The sequence below is a fragment of the Dipodomys ordii genome, unplaced genomic scaffold (assembly GCF_000151885.1).
Source record: "Dipodomys ordii isolate 6190 unplaced genomic scaffold, Dord_2.0 Scaffold2, whole genome shotgun sequence".
NCBI classification, from domain to species: domain Eukaryota; kingdom Metazoa; phylum Chordata; class Mammalia; order Rodentia; family Heteromyidae; genus Dipodomys; species Dipodomys ordii.
Window position 1 is genome coordinate 22,260,198 of NW_012267218.1, and position 13,100 is coordinate 22,273,297.

The 13,100-nt window shown below is 49.1% G+C and overlaps 1 protein-coding gene across 1 annotated transcript in view; it reads right to left on the reverse strand.

The window, feature by feature from the left end:
* Window positions 1-5,199: 5,199 nt before the first annotated feature.
* The window catches only part of Batf (basic leucine zipper transcription factor, ATF-like), a 29,401-nt gene continuing 21,500 nt past the window's right edge, over window positions 5,200-13,100 (reverse strand). The window contains exon 3 of the mRNA XM_013014099.1: window positions 5,200-7,040. Within this exon, the coding sequence (XP_012869553.1) occupies window positions 6,834-7,040 (207 nt within the window). The 3' untranslated portion in view covers window positions 5,200-6,833. The remainder of the gene's footprint in view (window positions 7,041-13,100) is intronic.

A 13,100-nucleotide genomic window follows, 5' to 3' on the forward strand; every position in this document is an offset into this window, starting at 1 on the left:
GGCCTGGGTGAGGGTGGTGGGCTGCAATGGTGGGAACATATGGCAGAGCGGGCAGTCACAGCTTGAGCACAGAAAGCAGAAAGTGAGGAGAGACAGTGGGAGTTCTATCATCCCCTTTGAAAGCTCAGCCCCCACTCACCTGTGAACCTTCCACTAGGCCCCATTCCTAAAGGTCTCAGCACCTCCCAAGAACACCACTCTGGATACAAAGCCTTCCATCACGAACCTCTGGAGGACACCCACCTAAACCGATGTCTAAACCACAGCAGGACTGGCAGGGACAGGGCCAAGCTCTCAGTGGTAGTTTTCAACTAAGAACCCGGGTTCTTTGCTGCAGCAGCAATGTGTCGTATCCAAGGCAGCGGCTTCTGAGGCTGGTGCAGGTCTGGATGAAGGCCTTGTTTCTGACAGATCACAGATGTCCCAGAACCCTGTCAGGGAGCCCTTGAGAATTCATATCTGAGCCCTACATCCTTGGGAAACCCAGGTATGATTCATCACTTTTTGGTTTCACAATGGCAGCTTACTCTGGCTGACTTGAGCAGGAAATGTATACACTGGAAGGATAGCATGTGGCTGAGAGAAAGTGGCTCAGAAAAAGGCAGGACCAGGACTTCTCTCTCACCAGGAATTCACAGCTGGTGGACAGGGACTCCAATTGCCTTTGAAGTCTTTCTCTTGAAAAGCCAAAGTCCCAGGGAAGAGCCTGATTGGCTGGGCCAAAGGCCTGAGCACTGTCTCTTAGCTTTTTTTTCCACTCAAGGCTGAAACTATACCACCTGAGCCACAGCCTCATGTCTGGCTTTTTAGTGGTTAATTGGAGTTAAGAGTCTCACAAGGGCTGGGAAGGTGGCTCAGTGGTAGAGTGCTTGCCTTGCATGCCTGAGGCCCTGGGTTCAATTCCTCAGCACCACATAAGCAAAAAGAAAAAAGACAGAAGTGGCGCTGTGGCTCAAATGGTAGAGCGCTAGCCTTGAGCTGAAGAGCTGAGGGACAGTGCCCAGGCCCACGACCGGACCCCCCAAATTTTTTTTTAAAAGTCTCAAACTTTCTTGCCTGGGGTGCCTTCAAACAATCCCCAGTTCTCAGCTTCTTGAGTAGCTAGAATTACAGTTGTGAGCCACCAGCACCTGGCTTGAAGCAATGTATGAAAATGGCATAAGGAATCTCAATGAGAGCTGTTGATTCATAGAGATTTGTGGGGGTGAGGGAAGACAAAACAATAGAGAAGTTTAGGCTAATTAATATATGTATGTCTGAAATACCATGGTGAAAACTCTTGGTACAATTAATATACAATAATTAATAATAAATGAAGTGACAGGAAAGCAAAACAGGCTCTGTTGTGGAGTATGGGAACCCATCGGTACCCCCCATCATTGCCAGGTGAAGCTCTTCCCCAGGTTGAAACAATTGAGACTATCTCCTCGCCCTGGCCGATATTGTCTGAGTTGGGGCTTAAATTCCTTGTTTGATTGTGGGTGTTTTTTTTTGTTGTTGTTGTTTTTGGGTCCAGTCGCGGGGCTTGAACTCTGGGCCTGGGCGCTGTCCCTCAGCTCTTCAGCTCAAAGCTAGTGCTCTACCACTTGAGCCACAGCACCACTTCTGGCTTTTTGCTTTTTGCTTATGTGGTACTGGGCCTCAGGCATGCAAGGCAAGCGCTCTACCACTGAACCACCTTCCCAGCCCCCTCTTGTTTGATTATTTACCTCTCTGGTTTCTATATTAGGCCTCACTGAATAGAAAACCCAACTTATAGTAGTGTGGCCAAACAGACTCTCTTCCATTATGAAGAAGTGAAGCAGGCTGTCTGGAGCTAGTATCTTGGTCACATCTCTGCAGTACCAACACAGACCTGCAATCTCTCCACCTCTTTAGTATACATAGTTTGGTCCTGGTCCCAAGATGGCTGCCCCACCTGCAGTATCCTAACCACCTTCTAGGCAGAAAGAAGGAAAAGCAGAAACGGGAAGGGCATGTACCCATGGAGATAGTCTCACCTCTTAGAGAGCTTTCCCATAAGCCCTTCCTAGCAGTTGCTGCTTAAATCTCATTGGTCAGAACTATCACATGGTCATCCCTAGGGGCAAGGCAGCCAGGGAGATCTTTTTTTTTTTTCCCCCATCATGGTACATTGCCATTAAAATGAGAGAAACAATGGCTTTGGAAGGCACCCAGCAGCCCCTGACATGGCTCCTAACCTTGGTAGCTGGGTTCAAGGATGAGATAATACAGCCAGACTTGAGCAGCCACGGCTCCCTGGACTCAACCCTCCAAAATCAATGTATGATTCAGACCACGATCAAGGCTTTATTTTATTTTTCTACAAGGGGATTCACACAAATCCTATAACAAGTGCTTTAAAAAAAAAAGACTTTTAGGTGGGATCATTTCTGTTCCTTTTCCACCTCCATCTCCTGCTCTTCTTCCCAACACAATTTTTCCATTTGTGATCTCCTCTCCATACTCGCTGCAAAGGTTAAAATCCACCATTTGCTCCTCATTACTTGCAGTTAGACCTCAGTGTCCCTAGGAGCCTCCTACAGTGCCAGTCCTTCTCCCATCCCCCGGAGAGAGAAGAATCTGGAATGTTGCTGTGTGTCGATTCATCCACCAGCCCCATCATCACCTGGAATTCTTAGCAGCTTTGAAACCCGTATGTAGAGTGAGGGGGGCAGTAAGGTAGAGATTGCCTGACTGTCCCCCAAAGAAGTAGGGCGCTTCATTGTCCTTCACCACAAAGTCACAGTCACAAACGTGACAGGGGCGCCACATGGGCTGGAGTTATTAATACACACTGCTGGTAAGTCTGGGTCCAGCAAGCCTTTGTGTGACCTTTGGGCTCATGCTGTCCTCCTTTTCTCCCCACCCACGCTTCTCAACCTGAGTGCTGGAAAGCAGCAGCTTTCTGGTAAGGCGGCGCTTTGCTCCTTGCTCAGGGAGTAACAGCCCACAAGATTCAAAGTCTGGGTGATAACAACAGGGCTACTTGGTGCCATTTCTTGCCCCATGGGGGAGGGGGTCTTTCCCATAGCCTGGCTTTTGCAGGAGACACTGGTGACTAGATCAAAGTAACAAACTGGACAACCACCGTGCTGTCACCCCCAGACTTATGCAAAAAGGGAGTCCTTTTTATAAGGACCAGCCCCTTCTTTGGCTCCACCCTTTTCCTTGGGGTTAGGAGTCATTAGGATGAAAGAGGCACTCTGCTTAGAAACCCCTGGCTTCTTTTAGACTATGCTGGATTCCTCCCCCACCCCCACCCCCCTTACATCTCCAAACACACCAGGAGGGGTGGGAGGGTGTGGCTGTAGCTCTAGCTCTTTCCAGACACTTCTGCATGCCAAGGAGATGGAGGGCTGACCATCTGGGGGAGGGGGGAGGGGGAGGAGGAGTATGAATGGGACCAACCCTGTAGTCTGGTGTGCCTACCAGCATGAACTAGGAGCCTCGGGAAGGAAGAGTCAGGGAGGGACGAGTGGCAGGCAGGCCACCCTCAGAGTGGTTTCTCTCTCACTACCTGGCACTGATGGAAAATTCTGAGGTGAAGTGTCTAAAGACTTAAATTCAAAGCTGGTGTTGCAAAGCTGGAGGAAGTCATCTTTGCCAAGGAAAAGAGAATATGTTTTCTTCCTGATTTGTAAATTTGATTGATAATGTCTAAATATTTAGATGTATGGTAGGTGGGTTCTGAATTCTTATCCCAGGCTGCCTGGTCCAGCAATGTGTTTGTTGGTCTTCAGAATATTTTAAAAATGGGACCTGGGCACCAGTGGCTCTCACATGTAATCCTAGCACCTCAGTGGACAGGTCTGAGGACCAAAGTTTGAAGCCAGTCCAAACAGGAAAGTCTAAGAGACCCTTAATCTCCAATGAACCACCGAAACGCCAGACACTGGAGCTATGACTCAAGCGGTAGAGTGATAGCCTTGAGTTAAAAAATAAAAATAAAAAACTCCAGGGACAATAGCTGGGCCCTGAGTTCAAGCCCCAGTATCAGCACACATACACACACATGAATAAATAAAAACGGGGAGACTTGTGGGCTGGAGGATATGGTTCAGTGATAGAGCATTTGCCTACCATGTAGTAGGCCCTGCAGTCAATCCCAACACTAGAAAACAAACATAACTGGGATCTTTCATGTGGGAATATTCTGATTTTGCTTTTCCTGAGAACTTGGGAGATATGACAATCATTTCACCTGAATTCCAACTTGGCCCCATGGGACAAAGCAAGCTAGGCACTCAGTGCTTAATTAGGCACCCCCTCCACCTTTCTCCATTGACTTCTGTGAGAACCATGGATTTGCAGAGCCCGCCTGAGCATACAGACCTTTGCACATGAGTGCAGTGGCCTGGGAAAGCCATTCCTTTCATGGGTAAGAACATAACAAAGTTCAAGTCTCTATTTATGGCTACCTCTCAGATTTCCTTGTGTGGAGAAATGTCAGCTCTGGCCCCTACCCCAGCTTTGGCCCTCTGCTGCTTCCAGCACAGAGACTGTTGATCAGAAAGGAGAAGTGGAACTGGCCCTGGGGGTCATTAGAAAGTGGAGAATGAAAGGGGAAGAGAAGTCCTTGCTGAGAGACGGGAACCTTACACGTGAGCGCTGGGATTCTAGTTGGCCCCTGGGTGTCATTCAGAAGATGGCAGTAGAGGTCATGTGCCCTTGGTGGGGGTTTCTGGGGGGAAATCACAGTGCTACAGCAGGGGTGGGGAGAAAAATCCCTGACTGGAAGGAAGCCTGCTCATGAAAGACCAGTCCCTGGCAGGGTGGGCTGCTAAGAAAGTTGGACTCAAAGCTTTAAGACTGAAAGAGAGAGCTGGCACCAGTGGCTCACATCTGTAATTCTAGTTCCTCATTAGTCTGAGATTTGAGGATCACAGTTCAAAGCCGTGAAAGGCAGGAAAGTCCATTGAGACTTTTATCTCCAATCAACCCCCAGAAAACCGAAAGTGAAGTTGCGGCTCAAGTAGTAAAGTGCTAACCTTAAAAAAGCACAGGGACAGTGCCCAGGCCCTGGGTTCAAGTTCTAGGACCAACACACACACACACACACACACACACACACACACACAGACTGAAAGGGAGAGGGAGGCTTGAGACATAGCTTATTGGCAGAGCGCTAGCTCAGCTGATACATGGCCCCTGGGTTCCATCCCAGCACTAAACACCCACAAAAAAAAAAGACTGTGAAAGAAGAATGAATTTTATTTAACACATGCAACATGTGAAGTGATTTGGCTCTGCAAGGTAACAGAGGGTGGAAAGAGCAAGGCAGAGCATTAGCTCCCCAAACCCAGCCCCTATAGGGAACAAGAGGATTCCTCTCTACCACACACCCCAGTCCCAAGTCCAAGTAGAGTCTGTCCTGGAATTGGGCCCCTGCTGGCCATTTTGTTGGGAAAACTGTGGTTAGGATTCCCAGTTCTGTGTGGGAAGGAAAGCAAGCTCTCAGGGAAGGTGTGCTGCCCTCCCTCCCCAGTTCTGAATGACGGGGTTCAGCCCAGGACCCACACCCTGCCAGAGCTCAGGCAGTGGCCTGGCAGATGAGAGCCACAACATTTCTGTGTGTGTACAGGGACTCCTCATACTGGCCACAGGATGTAGGTGCCCACAGATTCCTTATTCAGGTGGAGGAGATATGGGTGGAAGGTCAGAGGGGAAGTCTGGCCTTAAGTGGGTAGAGCTGTTGGCTGGTGATCTGGGACATCCAGACAGGGAAATGGCTGGCTTCTCCTTTCCTGTCATCCTACAGGGCTGCCTGGCACCATGATCCCTGCTATTTGGTCCACAGGTGACTCAAGAGAGGCAGAGTATGTGGGTGGGCCCACTGTGGCTCAGCACAGTGTGGGTAAGGCAGGCAGGTGCTCAGGCATGCAGACCAGGAACTTTTAAGGAGCAGGTGGGCATCAGGGCAGGGTGTGCCTCTGGAAGAACCAAAGAGGACTCGGGATCACCTGAGCCATGATGGCAGCCTGGAGGGCTTCAGGGAGCCAGGCAAAGTCATGTGCGTAATATCACCTCTCTCTAAGGGAGATAGAGGCTTCGGGAAGGCACCCTGACTGTGAAGTCCTGCCTTTTGTGTCCATTGAATCTCCAGGCTGCAGCCTGGCACAGGGAGAGCATCCTGGGGAACGGCTATGTGGACAGAGCAGCTGGCAGAATACATCTGTGTCTCTGGATGACATCTTACACCGGACCTTCATCCTAAGTGGTAAAAGAGCAGCTCATGATCTAGAAAGGGCATGACAATGAATGAGGAATGGAACGTTGTGGTGCGTGGATCTGGGGAGGAAAATCAAGCTGTTTAGGAGAAACATTGAAGTTGCTTTAAAAATGGCCCCACCTTCTACATAGACAGAACCAACCTTGGGAAAGCAGTTATTAGTGGTCTCCAGGGGATTGGAAGCCAAGGACAAAGGGAAGGTAGGGAGGTCTCCAGCCCCACAGAATATAGAGTTTCTAGAATATAGCTGGGGTAAGAGGTTTGAGAAGCTGTCTGACCAGCCTGAATTCTTTTAAAACATTTATTTAGAAAAATATCCCCTCTCTGGCCTCCTCCTTCAGTGTCCCTCAATGCCCCCCTGGGACACTGAGCTTCATGTTCCTCTGGATTGGGCATCCATCCACAGGGGGTCCAGCTACCCAGGGCCAGCACTACTCTGCTGGCCACTCTGGCCACTACGGTCTTGTGTGCAGTCCTTGCCCAGGACTTTGCCATCAAGTGTCTTGATGGACAGCGGGCTGAGCCAGATGGGGGCAGCCTGGCCACAGTCTGCGTGTCCCTCTTGGGTCCTGCAAGAAGAGCAGGTTCCCTGCACTGAAGCTCAGGGCTGGAAGCGCGGGGAGCCGACGTGCGGCTGGTGGAAGGCATGAGCGCTGTACACCACCTCTGGAGGCGAGGGGGTGCTGGCCAACACGGAGCACAGGGGCTCATGGCTGCTCAGCACTGATGTGAAGTATTTCATCTCCTCTGTGAGCTGCTTGATCTCCTTGCGCAGAGCGGCATTCTGTTTCTCTAGGTCTTCACTTTCCTGCGAGGAAACGGTCAACATTAGTGATCAAAGCCAGGGAAGATGGCACTGTGGGTGAGTGGGGCAGGGAGGGGTATAGGAGAAGCCAGATTCATGCACCTGTGTGCACATGTGCGCGTATGGCTATGCATGTGTGTGAGTGCAACTGTCTCAGTATGTGTATGCATGGAGATTGGGCTGAGCCATATGAAACACTGTTTTGACCAAAACTTTGCTGTTTTGACCAATAAAAAATAATTTCTCAGACTGGTGATGGTAACTCACACTTATAATCCTAGGAGACTGAGATCTAAGGATTGTGGTTCAAAGCCATCTGCAGCAGTAAAGTCCATGGGACTCCTATCTCCAATTAACCACCAAAAAGTTGAAAGTGGATTTGCCCTTAAAAAAAATGCTCAGGGACAGTGCTTAGGCCCTGAGTTTAAGCCCAGGCCCTAAGTTCAAGCCCCAGGACCTGTTGCAAGCACATGCGTGTGTGCGCGCGCGCGCACGCACACACACACACACACACACACACACACACACACACACAGCAATTTCTCAACCAGTCCTGGTTCATTTTCTATTGCTATACCAACATACCTGAGGCAGGTCCTTTATAGAGAATAGAAGTTTATCTAGCTCACTCTTTAGGAGGTTCAAGAATATGGAACCACCCTCTGCTTGGCTGAGGGCCGGCTACATGGTGTTTCACACATGCAAGGTAGAAATATGGAGGCATAGGTAGGTGAATACAGAAGAGACGTATGTAAGGAGGGAAATGCTCATCTCTGTAATAACCCACTTTCCTCATAACCGGTCTCTGGACAGTGAGAAAGGTATTAGTCCCTCTTAAGGACCTAATCATCTTTTGAAGGACCCACCTCCTCACCATGCTGTGACACTGGGGACCAAAACTCCATATGAGTTTTTGTGGGGACAAACAATAGGAAATCTCACCAAGGTGAGGATTGGGCATGGCGGTACATGCCTGTAATCCTAGTTGCTGAAGATATAGAAATAAGAGTTCAAGGCCAGCCTAGGGAAAAAGCGTGAAGCTGAAAAATAACCAAAGCAAGAAAGGACTGGGGACAGGGCTCTAAAAGCAGAGCATTTCATGAGGTTCTGAGTTCAAATCCCAGTAACAGGAAAAGAAAAGCCCCATCAAGGTATATGAATCAATGTGCTGTTTTGTGGGAATGTGTGCAGACAAGTCTGCAAGTGTGCCCATGTGTTGAGAGTGGCAAGCATATGCCAACAGAAAGTCACCAGCAGGCGTTCACGCTGATTCCTACAAATAGTTCATGGCTGGTTGGCCACCATCTCCTAGGTTCTTGCACAGTTAGGGGCCTCATAGATATGACAGGATCAAAGACAGCCAAAGGGCTCTACCCACCCCCCTCTACCCCCCCCCCAAGGGTGAATTTTACAGCACAGTAGTCTTCCCTTATTCTCCAGAAAATTCTAAAACTTTCCAAAATCTTGGGTAGTAGCCAATACACACTAGACCAAGTTATGTTATAAATTATACATAATAATTAAGAATAAAAGAGCAATTTTAACAATACCCTGGAATGAAGATTATTTAAATGCCATGATTGTTTATATCTGGAACTTTCCATTTAATATTTTCAGATTGCAAACTGACTGCAGGAAAACCATGGAAAGTCAAGCCTTGCCTAAGGGGGCAATGATCATGAACTTTCAGTGTACTTAAAGCCTGTGTAGACACATAGAAGCCATTTTCCTTGCTCTAACTGGGTCATCATACACTTGCTAGCCAGGGAAGATCAGAGTCAGGCATCATCTAGACACCGAGATTATACTCTGGAAATGAGCCCAATTCAAAAAGTCCAAAGCTGCTGTTCTTGTTGTTATTGTTGCTCTTCTCCTCTTCCTCCTCCTCCTCCTACTCCTCCTTCTTCTTCTAGGTCATGGGGCTCAAGCGCAGGGCCTGTGCGCTGTCCCTGAGCTTTTGTTCTCAAGGCTAGTACTCTACCACTTTGTGCCACAGAGCCACTTGTAGTTTTCTCCTGGTTAATTGGAGATAAGAATCTCATGGACTTTAATGCCCAGACTAGCTTTGAACCACAATCCTCAGATCTCAGCCTCTTGGGGAGCTATGATTACAGGCCTGAGCCACAGGTGCCCAGCTGAGTCCAAAGAATTTCTGACATGATTTAAATGTTCACATTCCTAAGGCAACCAGACAGAGCAACATTGCTAAGCACTGAGTACTTACCACTGGAAGGGAGATGACCTTGAAAATACAAATACATTACATTTCAGTTTTAAAACCAATCTGGTTATTTAACTGGCAGAGCAGGTCTGACTTTTCTAGTTCTACTTGGTTTCGGTTAGCATGTACCACATCATCAAAATAATTTGAGGGGCTTAAAAAAATTCAGTTTACCATCCTTCTCAAAATCTAGAGCTTAAAACATGTTGGGTTTGGGTTTGGCGAGGGGCAGTCTGGGAATCTGAATTTTTAACAGGTATCCTAGGTCTAATAACCAGGAAAGTTGAGAACCTCTGAGTAAATGTGATAAACTTGTTTTGATTATTTGAGCAGTTATTAACTGGCTGATAACATCAGTGTTGGCATGAAGAAGTGACTCAAAAATAGAGTGGGCAGTTAGCAGATAGAAGATCATTTGACATTTAAGTTTGCCCTAAAAAATCCACTGGGGAAGCCAGCCCCAGTGGCTTACACATATAATCCTAGCTACTCAGGAGGCTGAGATCTGAGGACTGAGGTTCAAAGCCAGCCCAGGCAGAAACATCATGGAGATAAGAATCGCATGGAGTTGTGGCTCAAAGTGGTGGAATGCTAGCCTTGAGCAAAAAAGCTCAGGGATAGTGACCAGGCCTTGAGTTCAACCCCCACAACTGGGGGCTGTGGGGGAGGGTGTGGGGGAGAGAAAATCCTTCAGGGAAGTGAAGGTAGAGTACAAATGGTAGAAAATCAGCCTTGAGCAAAAAAGCTAAACAAGAGTGCAAAGCCCTGAGTTCAAGTCTCAATTTCCCAATACCAACACAGACACAGACACAGACACACAGATACACACACACACACACACACACACACACACACATTATATTTCATTGCCAGGCACTGGTGATCTTAGCTAGTCAGGAAGCTGAGATCTGAGGATTGTAGTTCAAAGCCAGCCTGGGCATAAAAGTCCGTGAGAAAAGCCAGAGTGGAGGTATGAGCCAGGTGCTGGTGGTTCACACCTGTAATCCTAGCTACTCAGGAGGCTGAGCTCTGAGGATCATGGTCTGAGTCAAGCAGAAAAGGTCAGATAAGGTGATGTTAGGGAAATGAACACTAAGATATGTATTCAAATGTTTTTTTTTCTTTCATGTGATTGTTTCTAACACATTTATAAGATTATTTCTTTTTTGCTTTGTATATCCCTCCCCCACGGTATAACCCTTGCTTTCACTGTATTTGATGTGGGTATAATTTGTGGAGGGGAAGGGGAAAAACAAATCGTTAAAACAGGGATACAGGTGGACCCATTGCAACAATGAGATGTACAAGTCCTTATGTTGAAAACGAACTTTACAACTTTGGTTGGTGGGGGGAGGATTGGGTGCAGGGGGGCCAGGGGGAGGATGGGAAGGGATGGGAAGGGGAAACAAAGGAGGAGGCTACAATGCTTGATAAGAAATGTACTCATTATCTTGCCCATGTAATTGTAACCCCTCTGTTTGGTATTTTCACACACAAAAAAAATCTATCCAGGGCAGAAAAGTCCAGGTCACTCTTATCTCCAATTAACCACCAGGAAACTGGAAGTAGAGCTGTGGCTCTTTGAACAACAAAGGGAAGGGATAGCGCCCTGGCCCTGATTTCAAGCCTCAATACAAACACTCTCCCCCCAATCCATCAGCTAGATGGGATTTGTCAGTGACACTGCCAATCATGTGATCTCCCAGTTGTTGAGGGTGGGGAGGACTTTTTTTTTTAAGTGATGGAGGAGCAGGGAGCTGTGGCTTTGCCATCAAGGCAGCTACGTTCTGCCTCAGCCTGACATTTCCTGAACACAGATCTGAGCTCTCAAATGTGCGTAGATGAGTAGTGCAAAGGAAACCCTCCTCTCTAGGACAAGGTAGGATGTGCCAGAAGCCATGCTGGTGGAGTCAGAGCCCTGTGGCCAGAATCTTATCTTACTAACCATTGTGTTGTTTCCTGGCACATCCCAGAGGGAGGGCACCCTCTCACCCACGCTTCTTTACTGAAAGGTAAGCCCGAGCAGCAAGATGAGACTGGGGTGTTGGTAAGACGGGAACTGGGGGCTGGGAGTCCTGGCGGCCCGTTTTCCTCTCCTCTCCCTCACCCCCTTTGAGAGTTTCCACTGGTGACACATTTACTGTAAGTTCCGGGCTCTGAAGAGCCTGGGCAAACCCCAGGGCTGTGGGGAGGGGCAGGTGGGCCGGCTCTGACCTTCTCCCCGCCTCGGGCAGGCTCAGCTTTCGTGAAGTGGCAGCAGGGGGCCTTCCTCCCCAGCCGTGTCTGTCCGGCTCTCTAGCTTTCCTCCTTGTCTCCCTCTGCCTGCACTTCCCAGAGCCTTAGACAGTGTGCCTAACTACCGCTGCTACTGCCACCACCTCTACCGCCGTCGCTGCCTCTGCCCAGAAAATTACCAACAAGACAAGGCCTAGAAAAGCCAGGCTGCTTCCTGCCAGGGCCCCAGGCCCCTGCCTGCCAGCCTAGGTGCCTTGCAGCTAGCTTGATGCCCACTAGAAAAATGGCCTGTCTTCTTCCCCCAAGGGGAAGTGGCTGATCTGGGCCTCCTCCCTGGCCCTGGATCACTCTACTCTCTGACCCTCCTGGGACTCATGGATCCTCCCCCATCCACCTCCCCACTGCTGGGATTACAACTGGGAATCCCCAAGGCCAGCCTTTGGAACTCTTTAAAGTCTATCAGATTCCTCACAATTTCCTTCCTTCCTTCCTTCCTCCCTCCCTCCTTTCTTTCTTCCTTCCTTTCTTTCTTTCTTGCTTGCTTGCTTTCTTGCTTTCTCTCTCTCTCTTTCTCTCTCTCTTTCTGTAGTGGAGCTAAAACTCTGGGCCTGGGTGCTGTCCCTCAGCTCTTCAGCTCAAGGCGAGCACTCTACCGCTTGAACCACAGCGCCACTTCTGGTTTTCTGGTGGTTTATCAGAGATAAGAGTCTCACAGACTTTCCTGCCTGGGCTGACAGATCACAGCCTCCTGAGTAGCTAGGATTACAGGCATGAGCCACCAGCGCCTGGCCCTCACAATAATTTCTAAGATGGACTCCAGAGCCAACTGCTGTCATTGTCCCCACTCTAGGCAAGCACTCTACCGCTAAGCTGCATTCCCAGCCTATCCCCACTCTAAAGAGGGCAACTGAGACCCCAGGACAAACCTAAACCCCACTCCACTCCCTAGTGACCACAAGCTGGTAGCAGCAGTGCTCAGGACAATTCCTGTTTCCTCAGATGTTCAGATACTTTGGGTGATGGATCCAAAGACTGCTAGCCAGGCAGGTCAGAGCAAGCCAGGGCTCCGGCCTACGCTGCTCACTGCTTCATCGAGGGCCCGGACATGTGAATGGGCAAAGGTGCCCAGAGAGCACAAAGAACTGTTCAGTCTTCTGTGGTGTCCAAGAGAAAGCCAGGTTTTAGTTCTGCTGATCATTGACATGACATAACACAACCCAACACTACACTATAGCCATACACCACCACCTAGCACAACCACACAACAGAATGCAAACCACCCTTCTACTCACAGCCTCCTCTGGCTCCGAGCTGGGCCTCCTGTCCTGTGGCTCTAAATTGGGCTGGCTTGGGGCCAGACTTCCCCTAGTGCAGAGCAGGCCCTGGACCTAGACCACAATGGGCTTTCTTAGTGGACACTAGGGCTGAAGACCCTGGATCCTAGTTCTGGTGATCCTCTGTGACTGGCGACTCCTTCAAACAGAACCGGACAAGGCCAGTAGCTCCCAACTTCAGTCCACTTGGGGAGGATTAGCAATATCAATGCTGGGTGCTGATGGACTAGGTGTAGGAGAGGTCCCTTAGGAGCCAAGGGCACAATGTTCCAA